General features: G+C 42.6%; 1 protein-coding gene across 1 annotated transcript in view; it reads left to right on the top strand.

Annotated features, from left to right (window-relative positions):
- The window catches only part of CDH20 (cadherin 20), a 208,717-nt gene extending 199,169 nt beyond the window's left edge, over positions 1-9,548 (top strand). Inside the window, exons 11-12 of the mRNA XM_029225605.1 lie at positions 3,605-3,856; positions 7,956-9,548. Of these exons, the coding sequence (XP_029081438.1) occupies positions 3,605-3,856; positions 7,956-8,461 (758 nt within the window). The 3' untranslated portion in view covers positions 8,462-9,548. The remainder of the gene's footprint in view (positions 1-3,604; positions 3,857-7,955) is intronic.
- Positions 9,549-11,831: the final 2,283 nt, after the last annotated feature.

Here is an 11,831-nt window from a genome sequence, read left to right as displayed (position 1 = left end):
GCAGGCGGACTCTCAACCACTGCACCACCAGGGAAGCCCTGTTTCCACTCTTTGACTACAGTATTATGAATAATGCTGCTGTGAACATTCGTGTACAAATTTTTGTGTGTACATAAGTTTTCACTTCTTGTGGGTAGATACCTAGTAGTAGAATTGCTGGGTCGTGGGATAACTCTCTGTTTAACCTTTTGAGGAACCACCAAAGTGTTTTCCCCAGCAACTGCACCGTAGAACAATCCCACCAGCAATGAATGAGGGTTCCAGTTTCTCCACATCCTTGCCGTATGTATTTTCAACATGGTCCACAGGTATGACACAGTTTGAGCATCCCTGTGCTAAATTCTGGAAGCCCTGCTTGTGTACGTCCTGAGAATTAGCTGGGACTACTCTGAGGTGTTGGGTGGCCCTGGGTTGGATGACCTTCTGAGACAGGGGGGAATAGGGCAGGACACAACCTTTAAGAGAATGACATAACCGTTTAGGATACGACATAAACTGGTTAGAACCGGCTAGGTCCAAAATGGTGGAAGATTCAACTTCCAGTGTACTTTGAGCCTCATTATACCCTCATTGTAATACATTAGCATATGCTGAATGACACACCCACAGGCGCCGTGACAGTTCCGAGGCTGATCATAAAAGGCCAAAATGTGGGTGGTGGCCAAATCCTGGAAATCCCCACCACTTCCCCAAAATAGTTGGAATAATCCACTCATTAGCCTATGAAATTACACAGCCCATAAAAACTAACCACCTCGGGCTTCCCCGGTGGCGCAGTGGTTGAGAGTCCGCCTGCCGACGCAGGGGACACAGGTTCATGCCCCGGTCCAGGAAGATGCCACATTCCGTGGAGCGGCTGGGCCTGTGAGCCATGGCTGCTGAGCCTGTGCGTCCGGAGCCTGTGCTCCGCAACGGGAGAGGCCACAACAGTGAGAGGCCGGTGTACCGGTAAAAAAAAAAAAAAAAAATCCTGACCAACATCTGATGTGGTGGATCTACTGTCAAGCCCTCCAACTCCCGTGCCCAAAACATGATATTCATTTATGAACACAACAGTGCACTATTTCAAGTAAAGCCTTTCTTAATCCCCAAAGCATTGTGAAAAGGATTGTCCATATACTTCACAGTTTCACACGCATTTTCCCATACTTTGCTTTATTTGATATTTATAATAATCCTTTAAGGTCTTAAGAAAGTTACTAATGCCTCTGATGATTCTCATTGTCTCATCTGATAGATAAGGAAAGAAAGTAAATGGCCCATGGAATAGAGAGTAAGTATTAAAATTGGGACTGAAAGTTGAGACCTCCTGTTTTAGCCACACACACACACACACACACACACACACACAAAATTTTTGTGTCACCCTGGATACTATATCCAAATGGGTTATTCAAGCTCCAGTTATAATATTCAACAAAATTTTGCAAGTGGCTAAATTTTGCCAGCTCCTTTGTAGGACTAGTCTCAGCAATGTGACGCTCTGATCTTTTTTTCTTAATCTTAAATAATTCTGAGATCAAGAAATCTATGATGCATAGTAGGCATAATGTAATACTTATATGAAATTCAGCTCTTCTCCGGCTTTCTCAAAGTCTGATGAACTGCCCTTGATTAAAATGAAAAATAAAAAAGATTTCTGTTCGAGAAAAACTTTACTTCTGACAAAAACAAAACGAAACTGAAACTGTGAAGCAAAATTACTAGTACTTAGCTATTAAATCTGGAAAACAGCAAAGAAGATGGATTGTGTGGTAGGTGGAAATATGAATATAATCTTCAGGTTGGTAACCAACTGCTATCTTTCTCCACTGAGAAGGATATAAGAGGGAAAAGGCCTGTACCAAAGTAGGAAGAGATTTCAATTAGCTGAATAATTTTCAACATTAATGTTACAAAACTAAGTAAGCGGTTACACAGCACAATGGAAGGAGTGTGTATTTGGAGTCAAGAGACCAGAGTTCAAATCCCAGCTCTTCTACTAAATTAGTGACTTTGAACCAATTACATAATCTCTCTAGGCCTTAACTCTCACTGTAAAAGGGTGAGATTATCACTATCTCACCAAATGGTGGTAAAGATTAAATGAGATACTGCATGTAAAGTCTAAATACCTTGCACATAAGCACTCAAAAAACAACTGCTCTCATGATAAAACAGGGGGAGGAGGAGGTGGAAAAGTTAATTAAGGAATTATGTATTAGTCAGAATAGGCTAGGTTAGGCTGCAGGAAAAAACAACACCAAAATCTCAGTGGCTTAACGCAACTAAAGTTAATTTCTTGCTCACATAAAGCTGACTGTGGGTCTGGCGACCAAGGACAGCTGTCCAGGTGTAGGCTGCCTGGCTCTCCATCTCTAATGTTCTTTCATATATTACAACAAGGCAAGAGAGCACAAGAATAACATACCAGCTATTATTGATACATGCTGCTGTCCAGAAGTGACACGAATCAGTTTTGCTCATTTCCATCATCTAAAGCAAATGATACAGACATGCCCAAATTCAAGAGGGTAGAAAAGTATAATCCTTTATTATGTCCAGAAATATTGATATTGGTCTGAATAATGTTTACTTTGGCTAGACTCTCAGAATTTTTTGTGAAGTTCTAGACTCTTCCCTGTGAAATGTGAAACACATCCAGAGGACCTTCCATACTGATGACGTTAGCTTTGTCACTGATTATACATCCTACCACATCTCTCAAACTTTCCCTCTGCTGAAAAAGATACCAGCTTTCCAGAAAATATATCTGATTTATAAGTCAAACCCACTCAAGAAAACTTGAGAACATAGATTTAAAAAGACCCCAAAACATTACACTAGGCAAATATAAATACAGACACACACACACACACACACACATCAGCTTTGTGGAAACATACCAAACAATTTTGCTAATCCCCTTTAAAACTGGGGGAAAAAACGAGTATTGAATGTTCACCAAATTCATATTAATTGCTTAAACGGAGACCACCAATTAGCGGGAAACAGCAGGGTGTGTCATGATTAGGGGATTTCAAATAAGCTTCTGCTAAACGAGCAGGTTCATCAGAAAGCACAGGAGTTGGTGACTGCATTTCAGAGGCATAAAAGTAAATAGCAGAAGACTCGAACTCCAGCCAAAGTGGCAAAAATAAGCAATGTGCCACAGCCGCGTGGGCTCCTCAGCATTCTTTTCCCGGGGGCACAAAGCAGCACAGGGCCTTGGAAAGCTGCTGAGCCAGAACAAACAGGGACCACAAGTCGCCAGTGACTGTTCATTTCCGTCAAGTTTCCCCAGGGACATTTCAGTTAGATCTGAAGTCTGACAGTTTGCCCTGGACACTTTGTCACAAAGGGTAAGACAGACTATCAAAAAAGGCCTCAGGGTTTTCCCTAGAAGCAAGCAAAAATCTTGGTTTCTGAATCCAACTGCTGATCCCAAAAAACCCAACGGTGGCTGTAGCTAACCGCCTCCAGGGCATGCTGTCCCTCCTCTCTCCTTCCCCACCCAGTTCCTGCCCCCTTGCTTTCCTCAATCCAAAAAATTAATTCTCTTGTTGGTTCTTTCATTTTCCTCTTCTCTCTGCTTTTTTGATCCCGGAACCCCTGTCTTCTTCAGATAACACTGCCCGGATTCTAACTAGGAGGTCTGGCTTCCGGCAGCAGGAGCAGAGTGTCTTTTACCTGCCCATCCTGATATCGGACAATGGGCAGCCGGTGCTGAGCAGCACGGGCACGCTGACTATCCAGGTGTGCAGCTGTGACGACAATGGCCACGTCCTGTCCTGCAGCCCCGAAGCCTACATGCTCCCAGTCAGACTGAGCCGCGGCGCCCTCATTGCCATCCTGGCCTGCATCTTTGTCCTCTTAGGTGAGTAAGTGGCTCCTCTCCATTCTGTGGGGTCCTGCTTACTTAGATACCATTCCGTTATCACACTGACACAGCTGGCCAGAACTGGTTTTCCACACCGTGCTTATTGAAAAGGTGGGAGAGTAAGGCTGGGAAAAAGTAAAGAACTTGGAGACAGTCCCCCCCTTCAAGGAACTCATGGCCTCTGTGGCCAAATGAAAGCACATATATTTATCAACCATCTACTGTAGGCCAGGCTGCCTTTCTAGGTGCTGGGATTAATAAGACAGAAATGCCCCAGCCTTCACAGAGCTTAATTCAAAATAAAGCAAGTTCATTTTGACATCATAGAACCTATATAATAATTTTGGACAGGCTATGATGATCACCTCTTCTAACCCCCTCATTTCAGATAAGCAGTAGCTAAATCACAAAGAGGTAGTGACGGGCCCAAGGCCAAATCTCAGTTGCAGAGCCAGGGCTGAAACACAGGCAGGCCCCGCATTGCACATCCCTGTATCTGAGCAGTACGGCCTTTCCCCCAAATGTTCATCCCCGGATTCAGGATGTGGTAAGTGTTACAGAGAAGGGAAGAGGGACAGGGAGTCCTGAGAGGACAGGAGACAGGGGTGGGTGCCAGTTTAACTAGGGTGGTCAGGGAGGACCTCACTGATAAGACGACCTCTGAGCAGAGATCTGAAAAGTGGCAGAGTGAACCACATGGATATCTGGGAGGGTAAGCTGTTTGGGGGCGTTAGCACCCCCCCTCCCTGGGTACCGTGGCCTCTAACCAGGGTCAGTTTGCCTCTACTTGTGAAATAAAGATGTGATGACAGGCCAGTGGGACAGCACTACTGGGATAGGGGATCCTTTCCTCTTCATCTGAAGTCATACTGCAAAGCAGCTCCCAACTCCCTTGTACTAAGGCCATTCATGCTATTATCCTCAAAATCCACACTCAAAACAAACAGTAAAACATCTAAACCAATTCCTGAAACCAAAAAACTATCTGTACATATCTGCCAACTCTTCTGACTGAAATAATTCACAGCATACTTATTTTGCTTAGAGAAAAGCAGACTTAGTAGATAGTAATATTATTCAATATGGAAGAAATCCTAGTAAGGGAAAAAAGTAAAGATTTGAGGATTAAAATTAGAATTTAAGCCCTGATCCCAGGTTTACCTCCAAACCAAGAGACTGAGTCAGACCAAAGAAAGAAGGTCTAACTAAAATGTCAGTTGCTTGATTGAATTTCTAGTAGGTCTGTGGAATATGCTTCATTTAGTTCAGTGCTACATGAAGGGAAAAACAGTATAAAGAAGTAACCTTTCAAAGTCCTTGGATCCCTGGATCAGAGAGGATTGTTACGGCTTCTGGTCCCTTTCTGTACTGACAAATAAAACCTCTTGCAATTCCCTGAGTGTCCATAAGGTGGCACTGGGAGTCCTTGAGTGCATAACAGGACACCCTGAAAGAGGCCTTTGAAGAAACTTGCTCCTAGGAGAAACTAACAGTCTGGCTGTCCTTACTTCTATCTTTGGAAATGTCTACGTTATGAGTTCACCCTAGCCCACAAACAGTAGAAGAAGCCACCACTTCAGGGGGACTGATTTAAAGAGGCTGGCACAAAGAGGCTCTCAAGTTAGAAGCGGTGTGCAAGGGGCGATTTATTTTGTGCCTCCCAAACCCATTATGTCTTGCCTTTGGAATTGCGCAGAATAAACAGTTTTCAGCACCTAAACCGAGCAAAGCTGTCATAAAATCCTCAGAGTTTTAGGCACTTTCACTTTAACAGTGTACATCCCACATTAAATATAATTCATAAAACTGAGTAAGACTGAACTGCAGTTGATTTGTCAAAGAAATACTACATTTTGTGGATAATTATATTAACACATTAATTTTGACTATGGATTTTTTTCCATGTTTCAAATATGTATCTAGTTCCTAGAAAATCTCATAGGCCCTATGCACTGTGCCTATAGATACTAAAGAATAAACATCCCTAGAACTGATTCTCTTCTGTCAGGGAAGCCCTTCAACTGAATAGGATCATTTTTCCCAAAATTTGATTTTCAGGGGGTTATATAATACTTGATATTTAAATAAGATTACCTAAAAATAAGATACATAGCAATCTTTATTTTTTTCAGAGTTCTATAAACTGCCTAATTCTATATCATCAGAATTCTTTCCAGTACAAACTCAAAGACTTTTCTAATATTGCTTCCCAGCATTTTCTGAAATACCACACCTAGCACTCCAGTGTCACCTGTGTGGAGGTTTTCTCAGGTCCCCAGGAAGAATTAACTGGCCCTGCTTCTGTATTCTCTGCAAAACTCTTGCAGCTCTATGATAGTCCTATCACCACCTGTTTGATATTAATCATTAATGTCTATTATATCCTTCGATTGCATGCCTGTAAAAACAGAAATCATGTCATATTCTACTTTGTTTCCGTTTTGCTTCAGATAATGTCTAAAAAATATTTGAGTTTAGTAACTCCTTACTGAATCCCACAAACACAGCAAGTTCACTCAGAATCCCATTTCTCCACCCTGCATCCATCCAAATCACACCCCAACCTCCAATGCCCAGTTCAAGCCCCCACTTCATCAAAGTCCTATTAGTCCACTTCTCTGAAATCCCATAGTCCTCTAGCCTATGAGTTACATTTTTGCACAGAGATAAAATACAAGAGTATATAACTGTTTCCTTTGTGTGCATTTTGTCACCCGAGCTATTCAGGAAAATATCATGTATTAACATCATTCACTGCAATTTACAAAAAGTACATTCCACATTCAAGTTTAAAAAACCATTATTGTTATTTTTTTAAGTTAGTCCATAATCTTACTGGGCATATGACTGTACTCCATTCCCCCCCCCCCACCTTGGATAAACTGGGCTCTTATTTTTTAGCGTTGCTTAGTGCCCCCCTTTACCAACCGTTAAAAAAAATGCTAAAAAAAAAAAAAAAAAAAGTTCTACAGCCAAAATCTCAACACACTTCCTGGAAAACATTTTTACTCACAGAGATAAATGGTTCAATGGGATTACCTCCATCTCTCCTTTAAACCCCAGTGAACACATCCTGGGGGAAAAAAAAAAAAAAAAAACGTTGGGATAAACTTTCATCCAAACCTGCAAGGGCACATCTAACAGTGTGGTGCGTCTTTGATAACATGATGAAATTATATAAAATGTCACTGTTCATTCCCTCTCTTCCATGAACACCCTTAGATCTAGAAAGTCACAACCTCCTTTCTAATGGAAGGCTTTTCTGAGGAATCTGAGTTAACTGGACAAAGATGGTCATTTATGCTCTCTTATTTTTTGGAGAAAACATAGAAAGACTAAGACTTTGGCTCATATTTAACACATGTGTCTATACTCATTTAATTAATATATGATCACAATTGACCCTTGAACAATGGTGGGGTGGGGTTAGCGGCTTAGACCTGCCCTGAAGTTGTTAATAACTTATAGTCGGCCCTCAGTATCCAGGGTTCAGCATTTGCAGCAACCAACTGCAGTAGTCCTGCAGTATGTATTTATTTTTAAAAATCCACAGCTAAGTGGACCCCAGTAATTCAAACCCATGTTGTTCCAGGGTCCACTGTATATTTACAAACTAGGATCCTATTGAGAGGCTAATGTAAAAAAGCAGGATTCCACCTATACAGTAAGGTTTTCACATTATAATGGAGAAACACGTATTCGTCCTTACGCAGTCAGAAAACATGATCTGATCCTTAGCATATACTCCACGGGGACACAGGGCTTCGTGCTCTGTTAATGAGATGTTACACTGGGTGGCTCGGTGTACAAACGCACACACATTTCAAAGCGATAAGGTGTGTGCAGAGCCTCTACATGCAACTCCTACTTAAACCACGTGGAATCATGTCACGTAGCGTTCACTCGCCCACAGACTCTCCAACAGTGCAGGAAGAGTGAGAAGAGGGTAGACCCTGTGAGGTCACATATCCAAACACTGCCCCTGCTCTCCCCTCCCAGACAGCCCTTCCCCTACCTGTGTTACTCAAGAGCTCTGGTCTCGGCCCACACGGCCGGGGCTCTTCCGCCAACACCCGGTCCTCTGTGTTTCCGGCAGTGCTGGTGCTGCTCATCCTGTCCATGCGGAGGCACCGGAAGCAGCCATACATCATCGACGACGAGGAGAACATCCACGAGAACATCGTGCGCTACGACGACGAGGGCGGTGGCGAGGAGGACACCGAGGCCTTCGACATCGCAGCCATGTGGAACCCACGGGAGGCGCAGGCGGGCGGCGCCTCCAAGACGCGGCAGGACATGCTGCCCGAGATCGAGAGCCTCTCCCGCTACGTGCCTCAGACGTGCGCCGTCAACAGCACCGTCCACAGCTACGTCCTGGCCAAACTCTACGAGGCCGACATGGACCTGTGGGCCGCGCCCTTCGACTCCCTGCAAACGTACATGTTCGAGGGGGACGGCTCAGTCGCCGGGTCTCTAAGCTCCCTGCAGTCGGCCACTTCAGACTCGGAGCAGAGCTTCGACTTCCTGACGGACTGGGGACCCCGCTTCCGGAAGCTGGCGGAGCTCTACGGGGCGTCGGAGGGGCCCGCGCCCCTGTGGTGACGGAAGCCGGGAGGCCGGCGCGCGGCCAAACCCGGCCGTTCTGGGGCGGAGGCTTCGCGGCAGAGGCGCCGCCAACCGCAAGAGCAAGACTGCTGGAGAGTGAGTTTGTCGGGGGGAGTGGGCGAGCGGAGCTCTCTCTGAATCAGCTTTACTTGGTTAGATTAAGTTAAATAATCAAAAAGAAACACAGGAAGAGGGGGGCAGAATCTCCAATGACCTTTTCTTCTTTTTTAGTTTTTGTGATACTGTATTCAAAGGCGTGGAGTCCAAGGTTAAGTATGGCGGGCTTGACTTTTCTCCGCCTTTCACTTGGTCATTTTGCCACCTCAGAGAGGCTGTGCTTTTCATTGCAGAGGTGGCAGTTGAAAGCAAATAGAAAGTTCTACTCTCCTATCCGTTTTTTGTTTTTATTTTTAATAATGTTTTTTTCTCCATTTAAAAAATTTGCTGGCTCATCACACTGCACAAACCAACCCCCATAAAAGAACACTGAAAAATTATTCCTTGGTGAAATTAACCTACTTGTTCTGGGATGGATGGAATTTCTTTTAATACTTTTAAGACAAGGTTAAGGCCTAATTGACCTTGCATGGGGGGTGGGGCAGGGGGGTGGGAGAAGGAAGAGGCATTGACTTTAAGCTCAAGTTTAATGGCTGAACCAAGAGTTGTTGGCGTTACAACAAATCCACCTCCATGGAGTAAGAGTGCTCTTGTTCTCTCAGCTCTTTAACTGTGCCCCTGCAAAATTATTCAGAAGGAAACCAGAAAATCTGCCTCTTTTGCACTGTAGATGTCTCTTCCATGTGCCAAATGTGAAGATTAGATTCTACAAATGAAAGCCAAAAAAAAGAAGTATCTGATAAAAGCATGGGTTAGAGGGCTTTCCTAATCTGTGTGAGGTCAATTCAAGGGATGTTTACATACTGTAGATAACCTACTTGAACACAAATCAGTATTATAGAGAATGGATGTAAGAAAATTACATGTATAAGTTTTGTATATTTGTTAATAATTTTGGTAATAAATATGATGTACTGCATCTCAGTACCTTAGCATCTCTTTTAATAAAAGTTAAATAGAAGGGAAAGTCTATTGCACATGTGTTTAATTGCTGAGCAGGTAAGGTTTTGTGATCCTGACCTAGTCTCAGGTTCTTGGGGCTGGGGCTCATTCATAAAACAAAGACAACAGCACAGAAGTATGAGGCTGTGCATTCTATTTCGGTCACTGATCAGATGAATGTATGGTTTAAACTGTAAAGCTGTAAAGCTTTTCATGAATATTTTTCATTTCCCCATCCCTTAAAAGAGCAAAGGATGGTTTGATAACACCAGCAATACAATAGTGAGTTTAGCCCATATTTTTTTTGTTTTGTGAGAGTGTATTGCACACAGCCACCAATGAAGCAGGCCACTGTGCTACTTTCATCTCTGTTCTGTTGGCAAATCAAATATGTACCAAAAATATGTACATCTTGTCAATACTGGATGAGCTCACAGAACACTGGGGCCATATTTTATTCATGTTTCCTTTCCCCACAGTAGCTAAGAGTGGGTACTTAATCAGTGCTTAATGGGTACATGATGGAAGGGATCTCTTTCTTTGACGTCGTATTATTAAAGGATATTTTACACAGTTATCCTCACCATTGGGAACAAATTGTGAACAAAATAGTTTTCTGAGTGTCTCGGTTAAAGGTTCTCAAATTTTAATGTGTGTCAGAATCACTTGGAACAGAATCACTTGTTAAACTATAGCTTGTTGGGCCTTTACCCACAAAGTTTCTAATTCAGTTGATCTGGGGCGATTTGCATTTTTAACAAGTCCCTGGGTGATGCTGATGCTGCTGGTCCAGGGACCACGCTTTGAGAACCTTTGGTATATGGTCACGCTTTCTCAAATATAGAAAGATTAGATTGCACTGGGGCCTACCCCATCAGTAGAATAGTATTGTGAATCTCTTTTCCAGTAAAAGGAGAGTTTGGCAGAAACATGTAAGAAGGCTAATGGATGTCTGGGAACCAGCAGGATGTGCTTCACGCTTTATTATGTGGTACACTAATAGCTAGGCAAGTTCTCATCTTCAACCTTCAGCATACTAACCCTTTCCTCCATGAAAGGCAGCTCTCATACATGCTCTTTGAGGGTAAAGTATGATGTAAAAATAAATAAACTTAGCAAAGAAAAAGAAAAAACATGAACTTGAGTCCAAGCTAGGATTTACAACATACCAGTTATGTGAATGTGGGCAAATTGACCATTATAACATTCTTTTCTGTCACTAGCCCTGAGGATAATTTTTTGACTAGCTCACTCCGTGTTGCTTGTTTTAAAAACTGGGAACAGCTGTTATCCTAACCACAGGGGATTATCATTGCCCCACATCCTGCAAATGTGGCCCCCCATGATACTGGGCATGAAGTGATTAAGCAGAATCTCCTGGAGCTTCTGGTCCCTGGGAAGATGTTTAATGGTGTGATACAGAAAGTGTGAGAGAAGCACAGAATAGGAGATCCATTTCAACTCACACTCTAAGCTAATAGAGACTCTTCCCTCCAGATGAGTTTAGAATTCCCTTTCCACTGCCACAGTTTACCACAGATGCTGGTTCATCTGAAAATAAAACATCATTGCCACCAGACAGAATGCAGTGTGATCAGGTTAAAAAAGAGAGCTGTAAAATTATCCAGCCATTTATTTAAAGGCAGCTAGCCTTTAATTTATGTTAGAGGGAAAAGGAACATCTGTGGAAATCAATTGATAAGACTTTGTCTGGAACTGTATTCTGAACAAGAACACAAGCAAAGATAAAGATTAGCAATGAATTTTCTAAACCATAAAAGCAGAATATCCCAACATGGCAGATAGCAAAGGCAAAGAAGGGAGTAGTTTGCACAAGAAAGAATCTATAAATCCCAATAACGAATTCAAACAAGCCAAAATCAGTACAGGCACATTGACTATGCATTGTTACTAGTTTACTAGTGATCGAGAACTAAACCTTGATGTCAAAATTCCCAGTATTTCCTTTCTAGCGCTGGAAATACATGAGCACAGGATACACTTTGCAAGCAGTTCTTTTCGCAGATGGACTCATTCTCAAATCCATTTGTCATCTTCATAATAAAGAACTTTCAAGATATTTTTATGTGTAAATACCTGGATTTGGGAGGCTTCTGCTTGACCCTGAGGGTCAAGGTTCTGGTACAGGGAATGGACAAAATTAGATCAAGGAATTTTCTTTTTAAAATGACCTACTAATGAGACATATCTGTCTCTTGTGATTCATGTTGTGCAAAAATTGTGAGTACTAATTTATAGTATGTGTAATTAACTACAACATCAACCAAAAACACAATTTTTCTTAAAT

This window comes from Monodon monoceros, unplaced genomic scaffold, assembly GCF_005190385.1.
Source record: "Monodon monoceros isolate NGI ecotype Baffin Bay Population unplaced genomic scaffold, NGI_Narwhal_1 Super_Scaffold_1, whole genome shotgun sequence".
Classification (NCBI taxonomy): Eukaryota; Metazoa; Chordata; class Mammalia; order Artiodactyla; family Monodontidae; genus Monodon; species Monodon monoceros.
This window is presented reverse-complemented; position numbering and strand designations above follow the sequence as displayed.